The sequence below is a fragment of the Macrotis lagotis genome, chromosome X, assembly GCF_037893015.1.
Source record: "Macrotis lagotis isolate mMagLag1 chromosome X, bilby.v1.9.chrom.fasta, whole genome shotgun sequence".
In the NCBI taxonomy this organism is placed as follows: domain Eukaryota; kingdom Metazoa; phylum Chordata; class Mammalia; order Peramelemorphia; family Peramelidae; genus Macrotis; species Macrotis lagotis.
Genome location: NC_133666.1, coordinates 138906054 through 138923706, shown reverse-complemented (window position 1 = coordinate 138923706; position 17653 = coordinate 138906054). Strand labels below are relative to the sequence as shown.

The window sequence follows — 17653 nt, the reverse complement described above, 5'->3', positions numbered from 1 at the left end:
CAACCAGGGATGGGGGTGAGGGTGTAACAGAGCAGAGCAGAGTATATTCTGAATATGGGTCCAAGTTAGTTAGGAGAGGAGGGAGTGGATCCTCTTGAGACACTATTATGTATCCCTTGGGGGAGGGGGGGAGAAAGACTAATGGGCATTAAGAGACTGGACACAGGGACTGAAATAGAAATGGGACATGAAAGTTAGTCTTTGCAAGGAAGACACACTCTACCATTAAGTATCTGAATCTTGGGGAAAAGTTCTGGTCATGTCAAACTAATAACTATTTCCATAAGTATGTTATAATGAAATAACTTGGAATTACTGAAATCTCTCTTTCCAAAGAGAGAGCTAAAACTGATCAGCCACATTTCCCTTTCTCTTCTCACTGAAGCAAAATATTCAAATTCATTCTAATATTCCAATGATAGACCTGTTGGGATAATAGGAAAATTTGGGTGAAAGGATCTGTATGGAATGACCTTCATTTGTTTTCAGTTATTGTATCAGTTGTAATTGTTATGTTCCATCTCACTTTAGAAATTAAGTAATTTGCAGGTGTTTGGTTCTGAGGCACACTGGAGAAATTATCAGTTGCCACAGGTGAAATCTTAAATAACAAATATTAACAGACTTCCTATAAATATACCAAAAAATTCTGCTGTAATATAAAATTTCTGTTTTTAGTCACCTGTGAAATGATATATTTTCTTCTCTTGACTCTTCTTTTGTAGTTTAAAAAGAAAGGGAATAAAAGAATATTATCGTAAATTTGTTCGGCAGGGGTGTAAGGGATCTTAAAGGCTCAAGTCCTATTTTTACAGAAAAGGAAACTGAGGTTCAGGATTTTAATTCAGTTTTGATTTCTGAGCCAGTGAATAGTCTTTCCACTCTATCAAAGACATATATATATATATATATATATATATATATATATATGTACTATGAATTCCCAAAGAAGGAACAGACTCATGTAAACTTTTTCTCTTCCTTAAAGGAAAATACACCTCAGATGTGCACAGAGCTGTGGAAATCTTATGCACTCTGTGAGCATGTCCTAATACCCCAACACATGGTTATACCTAGGAAAGCCTCTCAATGTCATTATGTCACATCTTAGCCTTAACTTTGTCTGAAACCACAAAGGGAGCACAGGCATTCCATTTGCTGAACCAACACAGAATTTGGTAATTGATCTATTGCTTTTTCCAATTTTAAGTTCCTTGACCATTGCTATCATATACTGAACACATATGTATATGTGAATATATTTGTATGTATATTATTTGTACTTATATTATCTATGTTCATGTGAATGATTTTTATTATTATTTAGTTGTCTTATTCTAGTCCAATTTTCAGAACTGTTTTTGGGAAGGGATTCTTGGCAGAGATAATAAAATGATTTGCCATTTCCTTCTCCAGCTCATTTTACAGAGTAAACTGAGGCACACAAGATTAAGTGAATTGCTCTGCATCACAGAATTAGTCTGAGATCAGATTTGAACTAGGGTTTCCTAGCTCCAGGGTTAGCACTCTATCTACTTCATTACCTAGCTACCAAGCATGTATATGTGTATATGCATGTACATACATGTGTGTTTTCCCAGATTTGTTACTTCATCAGTGTAAGCAAGTCTCAATATGGAATTCTATTTTTCAGTGAAGATCTGTACCTGTTCTGTCACTTTCATTTGCAGAGGTTAACTATCATACCTAATAGGCATCAAAAATGGAATTTGAACCTAGGCCTTTCTGATTCTGAGGTCAGCCCTCTATCTGCTACTTTTCACATTTTAGGTACCTAATAAATGCTTACTGAATTGAACAGAACATTACCTATGTGTCACTCCATGAGGTAAAGGATAGTTCTCTGGTACCTTTAAAGCTCATGGAGGCCTGACTTCAGACAGGAAGAGAGCTGGTTAATATTCCCCACTCCTAGCTCTAATAGGGGTTTTTGTTCTTTTTTCTCTTTTCTTGACTGGCTCTGTGTTTTCTGGTGCAACAGAGTCAAGTTGTAGTCCCATGGTATGAAACAAGCTGGGGCTGATTGTCATCCTAAAACCCCAAAACCGTAGCCCCACAAGAGTAACTCAAACTATACATTTTAGACATGTCATAATTCTGGTTTGGTTTTTGTTTTACTTTAAAGCTCTTTGCTGATGCCACCAGCAATTGTATCTCTTTGTATGTCAACCTGACTTGTCATCACTCCTACTCACTCCTCATTCAGACTCTGTGTAGGATTGCATCCAGCACCTATGTAGACTCCCCTTGAAGAAAGGAAACATTTTCCCTTGTTATTCCTTTCCACTGTTTCTGTCTTTAGCTTCCCGCTACCTCTTCAAAAGCTAATTCTGGTTATCCTCTGCCATATTCATCCATGGTGCATTACTCAGGTCATTTCACCTCTATGGTCCATTTCTGTACCTTTCTGTGATCATGCCCTTTCTCTCACATATATCCTAGATAGAGTTGGAACAACAGCAGAGTTGTTGACACTAGACAATACTTAAAAATCAGGTGTCCCCTAGTGCAAAGAGTCTGGTTTTGAAATTGGACAAGTGGAGCTCATATCTGACACTGTCATTTACTAGCCACTTGACCCTGAGCAACTTGCTTCTTCTCTCTGAGTTCATATAAGATATGAGTAAAAATACTAAGATGACCACCTCTAAGTGGTGACAAGAGACTGAGAAATGAATCCCTTATGAGGAAAGAGATGCATAAATCTCAAAGTCACAGAGAAATATGGGTGATAATTATTGTCCAAAGGAAGCTTTTATCCTTCCATTTAACATGATGACTTATCATGAAATAATTATCAATATAATGAAGTTTCCTTCTTAGATACAAAAATGCATTTCCTTTCCTCCCTTCTTGGCAAAGGGAGTACAAGGAGCGTGGTACATACAATTGGAATTGATGGATGTTTTTGGATAAACTGCTTTTTATTTCATCTTCCTTTCTTCTGAAATCTTTATTAATGAGTCTCTAAGGAGAGGACAGGGGAGGGATTTATTGAGAAATGAAGTTGACTGAAAAGATATCAACAAGAATTTTTGATGTCTTCCTTGAGCTCCTCTACATACTGAGCTGACCACCCTTTCAGGCCTTTGGAAGAACGAGTAATTAAAGGGAGAGATGGTAAAATAAAACTGTTGGATTACAGAGCAAGCAAATCTCATCCCAAGAAACCTGTGACGTTGAAAATGTTAGGTTAGAATGGAAAAACCTAAAAGCCAAACCCAACCTTCCAGTGTGTCTTCTCATTGGCTTGACTTTCCCTCTACCCTCTTACCTTCCTACATTCCAGCTGCTTCATTCTTTGTTCTTTTCTTCTTAAAAAAAATTTATACCTTTCAACATACTCAGTTACTACCCTTCTTCCTCTCCCCCACTCCCATGGGTCTTCTAGGTTCCTTAAATCTTTCACTTTTGCAAAGCTTCAACAAGTTCTCTTGGGTTCAAAAAGAGTCACAGGTCACTACCTCATCACAATTATTTACCTAAGGACCAAATTAATTCACAATATCCCAGGTTCATTATATATTCAGTTATAATAGCACTAATTCCTACCAAGACAGAAGGATGAACTTTTTCTTTATATCATATGTGAATGGAGAATAGTTACAGGTATCTTTGATATAGGTAAAACAAACAATGAGAAGTCAACATATTTCCTCTTTTTTTAGGCTACTTTTGATATTTGCAACATAATGTCTATATTAAGTTGAGGAGACATATCAAGAATAAATCATCTTTGAGGCATTTTAGAAGGATGCCATTTTAGGTGTAAGTTCAATTCAAGTAAAAAAAAAATGAGATTTTTATTCCTTGTTATTTTCTGAACAACCCTGCTTTAAGCATTTTATATTTGAGCAGATTGTGGAAAAGTTAGTCAGTAGTTAAATAATGTATGGGAAAATAATATGAATAGTAAAAATTGCTATTATCATTATCATCATTCCTGATACAGGGTGATTTCAACTGGATTTGGCCAAAAGAATACCCAAGTGAGGTCCCCAGTTTCCTTATTTTATTCAGATATGGGAACATGGAGGATTTATTAACCTTGGAGCACATTAAAGGGTATGATATCACGTTGTCTTCCAAATCATTCTGGAAGCTAAGCTGCCAATAAATTGGTTAGCATCTCAAACTTATAAATATTTCTATATTTAGAGATGAAGTATTTTAGCAATAAAAGGACTACATTTCTTAGAAACAAACATTTACTAAAAATGTATTTTGTTTAGAAGAAATTGAATAAGCAAATAGTAGGGAGGGTATGTAAATCAGTCGAACATAAAAATATTACTGAGGAAAAGAATGCATTACATTGAAAGAGTACAATTTTGTTTCTGCTGACAGAGTCTTTATGAAATGCTAACTCTTATTTATTTGATATCAATGACATATGATCTGAGATTGTACCAAGGTAGTTTTTTTAAATGAATAACATAAAACATTGTGTAAATTTACTGCTTATGCTCTAAGATATTAACATAATGGAGAAAAATTCCTAAGGAAGAAGTCAAAAGTAAAATACAGGAGAGAGGATAATAGCTATGAAGAGAGGAATCCACTGTCAGAGTTATTAGTATGCTCTGGGAGTTAGCTAAAAATATGAAATAGCCAATGACAAATGAGAAAACAGGTGAGAAATTATTTTAGTAAATGGAAAGGAAAATATTCCTACTTTTGGGAAAGAGGTGACTACAAGAGATGCATGTCACCTCATGGTTAGTGAGTAAACTGGCAAGTGGATATTGTTGGAAAATAGAAAAGCTCCTGGTCCAGGGCATCAGAACATTTATATTTTCTAAAAGTTTTAAGAAAACTAACAGCAACAAATAATAAAAATCAGCTCTAGTATTTATGTAGTGATTTAAGATTTGTAAACCCTTTTACATATATTATTTCATTACTCTCACTTTATAGATGAGGAGGCTAAAGCAGACTGAAAGTTAAGTGACTTGTCCAGAGCCATACATTTAGGAAATGTCCAAGGCAGATTTAGTATGTGTTACCCCATAACAGACAGGTTGGCTTTAATGATTATTTAGCTGGGGATTCCTATTAATGACAGCTTTGATATTATCCTTGAAGAAGGCAATGTGGCACATTTTATTTTTTTAAACAATACTATAGGTAGTTGATAAGACAGAATGATAATATCAGGAAAACTGGATCAGGACTCAAAACATACAATTTATTGATATGCAGATATTAATACTCCTATAGCTTTTCTCAAATAGTTGCTGTGAGGAAGATGAATTCTAAAAATTCTTGAAAATTCTAAAATTCTTGAAGCTCTACAGAAGTATGACCATGAACAAGTTATTTAATTTCTCAGAGTTTTCCTTCATCTATAAAATTGGAATAAAAATGCTACTTCATTGCAGCTTGATGACGCAGTAGATAGAGCACTGATTGGACTTGGAACTTACAAGCTGTGTGACCATGTGACAAGTCACTTTAACCTTTGTTACTCGGTTTCTTCATTTGTAAAATGAGCTGGAGAAGGAAATGGCAAATCACTCCATTATCTCTTCCAAGAAAACCTCAAATGGAACCACAAAGAGTCAAACACAACTGAAAATGACTTGACAACAACTGGGTTGTCATTAAGATGGTTCTTTGGGAATCTTGAAGTTCTAAATAAATGTCAGTTAACATAGTTGATGTTGTCATGACCATCAGAATGATGGAAAACAGCTGGAAGACTCCTGAAATATCTTAGTTAATCTCATATACACCTTGAATGAGGAGAGAAGATGTTTTTTATTGTAAGATACTTCTGTATAGAATTCCTTTTTGATTCAAGGCCCAGCAGAGTCCAGTCTTTTTACAATAGCTTTTCCTAATAGGGTGGCATTTAAAAAATTGAGAGGTGATGGTTTATAATATGTAATTTTGTTTACTACTGTCCTAATTGCTGCAATGCTATGCTTCATCTATTTTCATGTTTCAATTTTGTACTTGTGCCTTGAAGCAATTCTTAGGAGGGTACAGCTTGGGGCGGGAAGCTAATAAATGAATAAAGGACAGAAGAATGAAGGGCTGTACTGTGTACTTAAGCTTTATGACCTACAAGTAAGGGCTTAAGGTGGGAGGAAAGGGGAGAGGAGGACCTAACAAGAAAAAAAAATTGATCAATACATCTATAATAAACAAAAAAGTCAACTACTCTATAGTGAAGATTTCAAGCATTTTTAAAGTGTACTTTGTTAAGTAGATGGATACTCAGCATGATTGATGAACTATGAAATGATAATTCAGAACGCTAAGAATCAATCAATCAACCTATCAAATAAATATTAGGTGCCCACAGCAAGTCAGGCATTTTGCCAGTACCTGGGGATACAAATACAAAGAATCAAATAAATATTAGTTTATATAATACATTCTTATCTGATATATATGCATGTATTAGTTTTGTGGCAGTATGCTAGCACCAGAAAATCATGAAAAGATTCATGAAAAAGGGGATATTTAGATTGCATCTTAAAGCCAGAGGGACTCTTTGAAGCAAAGGTAAGGAGGTTCTATTACTAAGAGGCAGCTGGGTGGCTCAGGAGAGAGACCCTTGGGTCTGGAGTCAGGAAGAGTTGATTCTAAGTCCAATGATAGATACTCACTGGCTGTGTGACTTTGGGCAAGTCACTTAACCTTTGTTTACTTTAATAGACTGGAAGAAGAAATGGTAGACCAGTCCAGTGGAACATCTGTTCCATGGACAGTTTTGGTGTGCTATGGTTCCATAGGGTCACAAGGAATTGGACACAAATGAATGTCAACAAAAAATCACTGATTAGTGGCACTTGGGGTGAACAGTGCAAAGGCATGGAGATGAGAGGTAGGAATATGATCATCAGAGTTAATTTACTCAATAATATTTTGTTTAGCCAGTATAAAATAAAAACAAATTCATAGATGAAACTATTTGATTAGACCAAAGAGTATAGAAAAGACTATAAGGTACAGTGAGGATGGAAAGCTAGGTTGAGTTCAGATTGCTACAGTTTTAAAAGCTAGAGAAGGCCCATCATGTCTTGATGTATATGTAATTGTGTCTGTATATGTGTATTTGTATATGTGTTTTGATGCATATGTGTTTGTGCATGTGTTTTAAGTGTACAAACATATGAGTACACATATGTTCTTATTTTTTCTTATCTCATTTTCTACCTCTGCCCCTCAGCAGCCTTCTCAACCTGGGAAAACTCACTATCACAGTCTCTCTAGTTAATAAATTACTATGTAGGGATACCATTTAAAGGCCATCCTAGTTCACTTCTGTCTTAGTTTTAATCTTAAACATTCTGAATTTTTACACACTGCACCACCCTCCATTTCCCAGCACTCTCCTTTTCCTTCAACTTATTCTCAAGTGTTGCCTTCAATCTAGAATGTAGATTCTTTGAGGTCAGGGTCTACTTTTTCCCCTTACAACTAAATTTCCAGTTTTTTAGCCAAGGTCTGGCACATAGCAAGCTCTCAATAATTACTTTATTGGTCTGCTGTCAGTCTGTGCTTCTCTGTTTCTTATCCTAGGAAGTCATGGAAGTTGATTGAGTCAAAGTCATATAGTCAGATTTGTATTTCAATAAAATTAATTTAGCAGAGGTGTATAAAATGTGCTACAGTAGTGACAGACTTGAGGCAGAGGCAGGGAGAGCCATTAGGAGGCTGTAGAAAATAACTCTAAACCCCTCTCCCCTTGAGAGAGGTAATCCTTCTTTGCAAAGATGTATTAATAAAAGCTATTTTTAACACTGAGAAAAAATAAAATAACTCTAAGAGTGGAGATTAGGGGTCTGAGGTAAGAAACATTGTGAAGGTAGAAAAGCAAGGTTTGGCAATTGATTGAACATGTAAGGAGAGAAAGAATGAAACTAACTTCAAAATAGCCATCATTACATGTAATAATGCATATCATTAGACAAAGCTTAGTAGATACAATGCTCACATCACTTCCAATCGAGCCATTCTTGAATCATTCCCTCCATCAGAAATAACCTCACAGGTGTAGTCACCAATGTCACCTGACCACGTCTGACTAATGAGAAGAGAACCGTCTTTTTCTACCACGATTCTAGAACTTGTAGTTGGATTTATGATGATGTTATCCTTCTTCCAAACATATCTGCGGGCAAAAATGTTTCAAAATATTAATTAGGTTAAAGAAATATCCAAACACAGAATAGTGATTTGAAAGACTGGTTAAAAACCAGGAACTGTTCTTGCTACTTTCCCCATAAGTTATCTAAGGTGATAAAGTTAATTCAAAGTGGTAAAGGACAAAAACAAACAAATAAAAAAACCAAACATAACAAAAATACCCCTAAACTAAATTATAAAATTGAGGATAAAAATTAAATTGCAGGTAGTTCTTTTATTTCATAATCAGAAATGAAGAAAAGTCAACAAGTTCCCCAGAATGAAAAAGTAGAATTCAACTGGTTTGACCTGGGATGACTTTTTGAAAAAGCAGATTAATCTTTAGGAGAGGTCACATAAAAGTATTATGGATAATTGAGGGGAAAATCCCCTAAATAGAACTACATAAGTTTTGAAGGGGAAAAAAATCACATCTCCTAAACCTGCTTTCCTTAAAATCTAACCATTATAGCAAATTGCCCTTAAAATTTTATTTCCTTCTCTTTTAATCTTTTTCTATGGTAATTTTAGCATATTTTCTTTTCAAATATAGAGTCAATTAAGAGCCTGTCCAGTCTTCAGATCTCTATAGGTAGGAACCAATATGAATTGCCACATGGGATGAAAGTGCTGTTTTACTTTTTCAAAATTAATTGATTTGATTTCCAAAATATGCCCCATCCTTTAAAGTTTTAACATGCACAGAGCCTAGACATTTACAAAACTACTTATCTGAAATTACCCTGAGACATAATGGGCCTGATTCTACCAGAAAGAAATGAGTAAATTGCTCCTTTGGGGAGGAGATTTCACTCCTACCGGTAACTATGGTATCCGAATAAATTAGTTCCTCCAGTGCAATGCAAGCCAGTACCAAGAAAACATTAATGGATGTCCAAAGTGGCTAATTTTCTCCCTTCTCATTCATAGGATCAAGCTGGGTATGTTTAATTGCATCCAAAAAGCTACAATAATATCCTGAAAATCAAAGGGAATTCTCTGCTAACTCTCAGACAAGCAGAAAGACAAACTTAGCCATCCTCATTACTTTCTGAAATCACAGCAAAAACATTTTAAAACAATTTGATCCTTTTCTTTTCCTGATGTGCATTTCTAATACTTTTAAGTCTCAGTTTTTCTTCAGAGTAATTTTAAGCTCTCTGTCCCCAATTTTCAACATTATTAACCATTTTTGTATCTAAATTTAATTCATGGTATATTTTTCATGCTGGAAAAAAGAACTGGATGGACAGGCAACATAAATGAGTAATTTTTGTCATATGCTCATTTGCTCATATTTGCCTCATTTTTTCCTCTAGCTAGCTGAGTTCCTGCTCCTCTAAATGTAAGAATCAGAGAAACGCTTTGCTTCTATAGTACACAAAAATCTGTTAGCCCTTCTGGTCATTTTCTAACTTGATCAGGACAATTAATTTCAAAGAAGAATATCAAATCATGCTTTTATTCATTTTACTACCTATAGTAAGGGAAATGTTACATAGGACTACAGAGGACTGACTTGGAAGTCAGGAGGACCAGGGTTCAAGTCCTGCTTATGACAAGGACAAAGTCATTCAGTGACTCAGATCTGCAGATAATTGTCTAAGATTATAAACTCCAAGAAGTTGCACATTTTCATTGGTGGAGGACATTTCTTATTTCTTTTAGCCCAAAGTGACTTTTTTCTCTTTTGTTAATGGACAATCATTTTTCTCTCCCTCTCCAAACTCTCCCCACTAGGAAAAAAGAAATAAAAACAAAAACTACTCTCTAACAAATTTGCATAACAAATAAAACAAATTTCTATGTTGGCTATGTCTTATTCTACACCCATTAGTTGAGTAATATGTTCCATCATCAGTCATCTGGAACTGTGTTGGCTCATTGTATTGATAAGAGATCTTAAGCCTCTCAAAGTTGTTTTTCCTATAATGCTGTTATTTTATAAATTGTTTTCTTGGTCTTTCTCACTTAACTTTGTATCAGCTCATAAAGTTTTCCCTGAATTCTTTAAAACTTCTTTTCATAATTTTTTACAGTATACTTATATAATATTCCATTCACATATAATACTTTGTTCCACACAATTCTCTGACACCACAAAAATAGCTGCTAAAGTTTTTTTGTACATAACTGTCCTTTTCAATGTTTTTTGATCTCTTTTCAGAAGTGGTAGTGTTACTAAATCCAAGGGTATATACAGTTAGAAACTCTTTTGGACATAGCTTCAAATTGCTTCCCAGAATGTCTGGACCAATTCACAGCTCCACTTATCATACAATAATGGGCCTATTTTCCTGTAGCTTCTCCAGCAATTGTCATGCTCTCTTTGGCAGTGAACGTCAACAATCTGATGGGTATGAGGTTGAATCTCGAAGTTGTTTCAATTTTCACTTTTTCAATTATTGGTGATTTGAAAGATGTATTGATAGCTTGGCTTTCTTACTTTAAAAACTGCCTGATCAGCACATTAATGTACCATTGGTAAAGATATGACTTCACTCAGTGTTTCTTTTAAAAAATATCATTTTAAATTTTTTTTTAGTTCTAAATTTTCTTTCTCTCTACCTTCTCCATCACCCATTGAGAAAGCAAAAGAATATAACACTAATTATGCAAATTAAGTCAAAACATTTTTGCACTGGTTATAGTCTTAAAAAATAATTAAGAAAAAGAAAAAATGCTTCAGTCTGTACTCTGAGACCATCAGTTCTCTAGTTGGAAGAGGACAGAATTTTTCATTATGATTTGGATTTGTGATGGATCATTATCTATCAGAATTACTAAGTTCTTCATATTTGATTAGCTTTGTAATGTTGTTACTATGTAAATGTTCTCCTTCTGACTTTATTTTGCATCAGTTCATGTCTTCTCAGGTTTTTCAGATATCATCTTCTTCATCATTTCTTACATCAAATATCACCTTCATATACCACATCACATTCACATACCATAACTTGCTCAGCCTTACCAAACTGACGGTCATTCAGTCTTTTTTAGAAAGCAACATTCTAAGTGGATAGGGTGTGGGAAAGACTTGAGTTTGAATCCTACTTTGAATATTTATCACCTCCATGACCCTAAAAAAGTCACTTTGACTCTCAGCTTTAATTTCTTCATATGTAAAATGTGGGCAAAATGTCATAGAGTTATTATGAGGTTGAAATAGGATAATTAATGTATGTGAAGTGTTTGGGGAGACACAAATTACTTTAGACATACCAGAAATCATCAGATGCTTTTTGAAGTAAAGGCAGATTGAAAAAAAAAAATTTCATAATAATTTTTAGAATTACTTTCAAAGTTGCTTCAATAATATTTAAAAACCATTATGAAGTTGTTTTTACTTTTCTAAATTATACAGGTAGTTGCTTATAGTGGAGAAAAGTTTTCTATAGGTAATCATTACTCAATTTTAATAACACCAAGATCATCAAATTTTCAGGCACTACAATCACAGTGAGAATTCAAAGAAAGATAAAAAATTCCTTATGCCTTGATTCAAGTTTCAGGTCATCCAGTTGAAGTTTTTAAAAGTCTTTTGTTATAAATTCATTAGAGGACTCTGATTTCCTTTCTTCCAACTTTCCAGACCTTTCCTCCCCTCATTTTGCTGTGAAATATTCCTGGGAGTGCAAGGAGTCTCTCTTCCCAGGTATTCCATAGTCCCAGAGTAAACATTTCTGAAATCCCTTTCGATCCCTCTGGATTTTTCTCTCATTAACTATCAGCCTCTGACAAGTCCATTTTACAGATAGTGTATTAACCTTGGCAGCAAAATTATGAAAAGTTGTATTGAAGTCATGAAGTGGAACATAGCTCACTGTAAATAATACATAAGGCTGAAGGAGAAAATGGGATTTGGGTGATTAATGATACAACCTACACCCTTAAGATACAGCAATCAGGGTCCACAACTATGATTGAGGTTCCTAAAATTCCTCTTCATCTAATGACTTAATTTTACATGCCCACAGAATATTATAAAACAATATGAAGCAAAAACAAACAAACCCCAAGAGAAGCAGGCTATACTAACCTGATAGGAATTCTAGGATCATGAATTGCTCCACAATGCAGAATGGCTGTAGTTCCTTTAATAACAATTCGATCCTCAGGAGGGTAGACAATAAATGTACGATCTAAAAGAAACATAAGTCACAATTAAGACAAGATTATGAGTTTGAGAGTTTCTACCTTTATAATAATGAACTGGTTGATTGACATTGAGAGTTCTAAGTTGTCTCTAATTTTGCCAAAAAAAGTATCTTATAATGTTCTCAGTAAATTAAAGTAGGTAATAGAATTAAAACTAGCACTAATGAATTAGATTTTCAAGAGACCTGAGAGTGTTACCAATACCACAACATTAAAGTAAGTTGTACTGCTCAAAAAGGGATAGATCATGGCAATTCAATCTTGGCCTTCATACATTAGCACATTTGTATGAAAGATCCTATTCAAAAATATTAAACTACAATGTCAAGTACAAATCTTCAAATCAGCATGATATGGGCTCAAATTCTACTTATAACATTTACAAGTCTCATGACCATAGGCAAGTAATTTGACCTCTTTAAGCCTCAGTTTCTTCATCTTATACAAATGAAAAGTTGGATTAGGTGGCCTCTGAGGTTCCTTCTAACTTTAAATGCATGCTCTTTTAATTCTTTATAATGTATTTTATGGAAAGATACTCATAATATCTATTAGTCATATAAAATATTTATGGGAATATGATGTAAAATTTTTGAGATGAGCATAATGCTGAATGTCACAAAGAAAGATGAAGATCCTTTCAGTAAATCTCCTGATGAGATTTTTTTTAAATGAGAATTACAACTTCATGATCCCAGCTATAGGATAACACAGATAATTTTTAGAGGCAGAGGTGGGATATGAACCCAAGTCTTCTTGATTCTAAAGTCAACTTTTTAGCCAATGTGCCATACTGCTTTCAGAACTTAACTTTAATAAAGGAATAGAACACAGGTTAGAGATGAATATTTGAAACAACTATCACAGAGAAGGAAGACAGCCTCTACTAGCATGAAGTATAGGCCAATTAAGCAGTTGGAAGGTCCCAGGGAGTTAGAATTTGATTTTGAGAGATTTTATTCCACAGGTATACTTGCACAGTATTTTCAAAATAGAAAAGGAGAGGAACTGTCAAATAAGCCTCATAACAAAATGTCTGACTACTTCTTTAAAGTAACCCCTAAATAAGTCACAAAGTAAATTAAACCAATGTAAAATAAACCATAATTCAACTTTTTAAAGAAATGGATTAGAACTTTTAAAATATTTGCAGAATCACAAAAGGAGCTATAAGGGACCTCTAGTGGTCACTTAGTCCAACCTCATTTTATACCTGAGAACATCAAGGTTCCAAAAGGTTAAATAAATTGCCCAAGGAAAATCAGGTAATATGTATCAGTTCTGGGATCCAGGTTCTCTGATTTGAAATTCAGTGTTCTATTCATGAAAAATGAAAGTCACTTGAACATTATAGCTATTTAAAAAATATTGTAAGTTGATTTGTCTTCTATTTGCTACTTTAAAAAGGAATTTCTGGAGCATATACCTGGACTCTAGGTCAGAATGAAATATAGATACCATGTATAAAATAACAAGCCTAAAAAAGTTATAATTTTGGGTTATACATTCTTCTCCTTGTAGAATCAGAATTATTTTGAGTTTCAGGAGAGACAATAAGAACAGGCAAGAGCTGAAGATGAGTGCTCTTATAATAATTACAGGGAGTTGTTTTTTTTGGCTTAGAATCAAGAAACAAGAACAGTTTCATTATTTTGCTATTTTCCAAAAGCATCTTACTTGATAATTAGTCAGCAAAATGAAGAATACTTTGTAAGTATTTTAATTCTTAATTTAGTTTTCTTAGGTGACTGCTGCTCTAAAATTAACAAGCAAGTCATTTTTTGTGTCTTGGTGTAACAATATAGATAACATTTCTTCTCCATAATTGTTTCAGTAAATTTTTTAATATATTCTGTTTCTTAGAACCTGAAAAATTAAGATGATTACTCAATAAATTTTAGTAAATTAGTTGTAAAAATAACTATTTTCTTTTGATTAAGTGGGAAAGGCCAAGAGCATAATAATATTTCCTAAAAATCACATCCTGGTTAAGTTGTGATTAATGGAATATTTCATATAAAGTGTTATATCCATACTCCACACAGTCAGCATTGCAGATGCATTTAGAGATCCTTCAGAGTTGACTGCATAGCAGGTGTAGTTGCCAGCATCCTGGAGAAAGACTGGGGTTATCTGCAGGCCTCCAGACTCAAGAAGAATAAATCTAGGAATCTGAACAGAGCCACTGGCCAAAATCTGTTTCCCTGAAAAATGACAAAAATGAAAATAAGTCAGCTACTACACTTTTAAAATATAGTAACATTTGTTGTAACAAAATTCATAGAGCCATCAAGTTTCCTAAAAGAGATCTTTTCAAGCTGAAAAGATAATCTTGATTAGGTGAATGATTGTCAGTCTGCTCCAGGGAATATTTTAATGAACTGAGTCAGAGTCTCCATTGTAAAAAGTAAATTAGACACACCTTTAGAAGTTTTAGTAACTCCAACCATAAAAACACAATTTAGGAAATTCAGATAACCCCAAAGGCTCTTCCCAAATACAATAGTTATATAGGGTACTTAACAAATATTGAATGACTCAACAAATTTTAGTCAGTAAAGAACCAAAAGAATGTTTGTTATTTCTTTTAAAATACACAAATTAATATTACAGGAATCCTAGATTCTTTTTAAGTTTCATTAAGATTTGCCCAAGATTAAACCTTGTCCCCATTTTCATTAATTCTAGCTATTGATTCATAGTTTACAAACAGTTACAAATTTCCCTCTAAAGTGGAATTTGAAAGAATTAATGCAACTACCAAAAGCATCCTAAGTTAGGTTCATATTTAGCTCAGCTGATAGTATTAGTTAATTCATATTCATTCACTGAATTTAACAACTATTTATTGAGTATTTCCTATGTTCAGCAAATCAATGAATCAATCAAAATAAGATTTTTTTTGTTAAGTAAAGTGATCAAAAAAGTTTTTTACATTTCTTTTATTTTTAGTTTTATTGAATTTTACAATTTTCCCCCAATCTTGCTTCCCTCTTCCCACCCCCCACAGAAGACAGTCTGATAGTCTTTACATTGCTTCCATGTATACATTAATCAAAATTGAATGTGTTGAGAGAAAAATTATATCCTAAAGGAAAAAATAAAATATATGAGATAGCAAAACTACATAATAAGATAACTTTTTTAAAGAATTAAAGGTAATAGTCTTTGGCCTTTGTTTAAACTCCACAATTTTTTCTTTGGATACAAATGGTATTCTCCATCGCAGATACTGTAAAATTGTCCCCGATTGTTGCGTTGATGAAATGAGCAAGTTCATTAAGATTGACCATCACTCCCATGTTGCTGTTATGGTATATAATGTTCTTCTTGGTTCTGCTCATGTTACTTAGCATCAGTCCATGCAAATCCTTCCAGGCTTCTCTGAATTCCCATCCCTTCTGGTTTCTAATAGAACAATAGTGTTCCATAATGTACATATACCACAATTTGTTCAGCCATTCTCCAAATGATGGACACTTACTCAATTTCCAATTCTTTGCCACCACAAACAGGGCTGCTATGAATATTTTGGTACAAGTACGGCTTTTACCCTCTTTCATGATCTCTTCAGTGTATAGACCCAGTAGTGGTATTGCTAGGTCAAAGGGTATGCATATTTTTATTGCTCTTTGAGTGTAATTCCAAATTGCTCTCCAGAAAGGTTGGATGAGTTCACAGCTCTACCAACAATGTATTAAGTGTCCCATATTTCCCACATCCCTTCCAACATTGATCACTGTCCTTTCTGGTCATAGTGGCCAGTCTGATAGGTGTGAAGTGGTACTTCAGAGATGCTTTAATTTGCATTTCTCAAATAAGTAATGATTTAGAACAATTTTTCATAGGGCTATAGATCACTTTGATTTCCTTATCTGTAAATTGCTGCTGCATATCCTTTGACAATTTATCAATTGGGGAATGTTTTTTTTTTTTATAAATTTACTCAGTTCTCTCTATATATTTTAGAAATGAGTCCTTTGTCAGAAATATTAGTTGTAAAAGATGTTTCCCAATTTACTACATTTCTTTTAATCTTGGTTTCAGTGGTTTTGTCTGTGTAAAAACTTCTTAATTTAATGTAATCAAAATTCTCTAGTTTGTTGGTAATGATGTTCTCCATCTCTTCCTTGGTCCTTGGTCATAAACTGCTTTCATTTCCATAGATCTGACAGGTAAACTATTCCTTGATCTGCTAGTTTGTTTATAATATTGACTTTTATGTCTAAATCCTGTACCCATTTGGATCTTATCTCAGTATAGGGTTTGAGATGTTGGTATAATACAAATTTCTGCCATACTAACTTTCATTTTCCCAACAGTTTTTATTTAAGAGAGAGTTTTTATCCCAGAAGCTAGACTCTCTGGGTTTATCAAAAAGCAGATTACTATAATAATTTCCTGCTATCTCTTTTGCATCTAGTCTATTGCACTGATCCACCACTGTATTTATTAGCCAATATCAGACAGTTTTTTGCTTTTTTAAAATTTTGTTTTGTTTTGTTTTCAGATAGTTTTGATGACTGATGCTTTATAAGATAATTTTAGATCTGGTAAGGCAAAGCCACTTTCTTTTAAACCCTTTTTTCATTTAATCCCTGGAAATTTTTGAATTTTTATTTTTCCGTATGAATTTACTTATAATTTGTTCTAGTTCATTAAATTCATTAGAATTTTGATTTATAGGCAATAAATAAGCAGTTTAATGTAGGTAGAATTGTCATTTTTATTATATTAATTTGGCCTATCCTTGAGCAGTTGATATTTACCTGTTTATTTAAATTTGATTTTGTGTGAGAAGTGTTTATAGTTGTTTTCATAGAGTTTCTGAGACTACCTTGGTAGGTAGACTCCCAAGTATTTTATATTGTCTAAAGTTACTTTGATTGGGATTTCTCTTTCTAGCTCTTGTTGCTGTATCTTGCTAGTAATGTACAGAAATGCTGAATATTTATTAGGGTTTATTTTATATCTTGCAACTTTGCCAAAATTGCTCGTTGTTTCTATATCATGACATCTGCAAAAGTGAGAGCTTTGTTTCTTCCTTCTCAATTCTAATTCCTTCATTTTCTTTTTCTTCTCTTATTGCTGAAACTAACATTTCTAACACAATATTGGATAGTAGTGGTGATAATGGGCATCCTTGCTTCACCCCCGATCTTACTGGGAATGCCTCTGGCTTATCACCATTACATATAATGCTTGTTGATGGTTTCAGGTCTAATGAACAATTCTTTTTTCCTACATTCTCTAGTGTTTTTAGTAGGAATGGGTGCTGTATTTTGTCAAAGGTTTTTTCAGCATCTATTGAGATAATCATAGGATTTTTTATAGG

At 33.7% G+C, this 17653-nt stretch overlaps 1 protein-coding gene across 5 annotated transcripts in view; it reads right to left on the bottom strand.

Annotated features, from left to right (window-relative positions):
• SDK1 (sidekick cell adhesion molecule 1) overlaps positions 1-17653 on the bottom strand; it is a 1240677-nt gene that overhangs the window by 361536 nt on the left and 861488 nt on the right. For all 5 annotated transcript variants that reach the window (XM_074200552.1, XM_074200555.1, XM_074200553.1 and 2 more), the window contains 3 exons: positions 14355-14522; positions 12200-12302; positions 7970-8146 (listed from right to left, as the gene is read on the bottom strand). In XM_074200552.1, coding sequence (XP_074056653.1) covers positions 7970-8146; positions 12200-12302; positions 14355-14522 — 448 coding nt within the window. The remainder of the gene's footprint in view (positions 1-7969; positions 8147-12199; positions 12303-14354; positions 14523-17653) is intronic.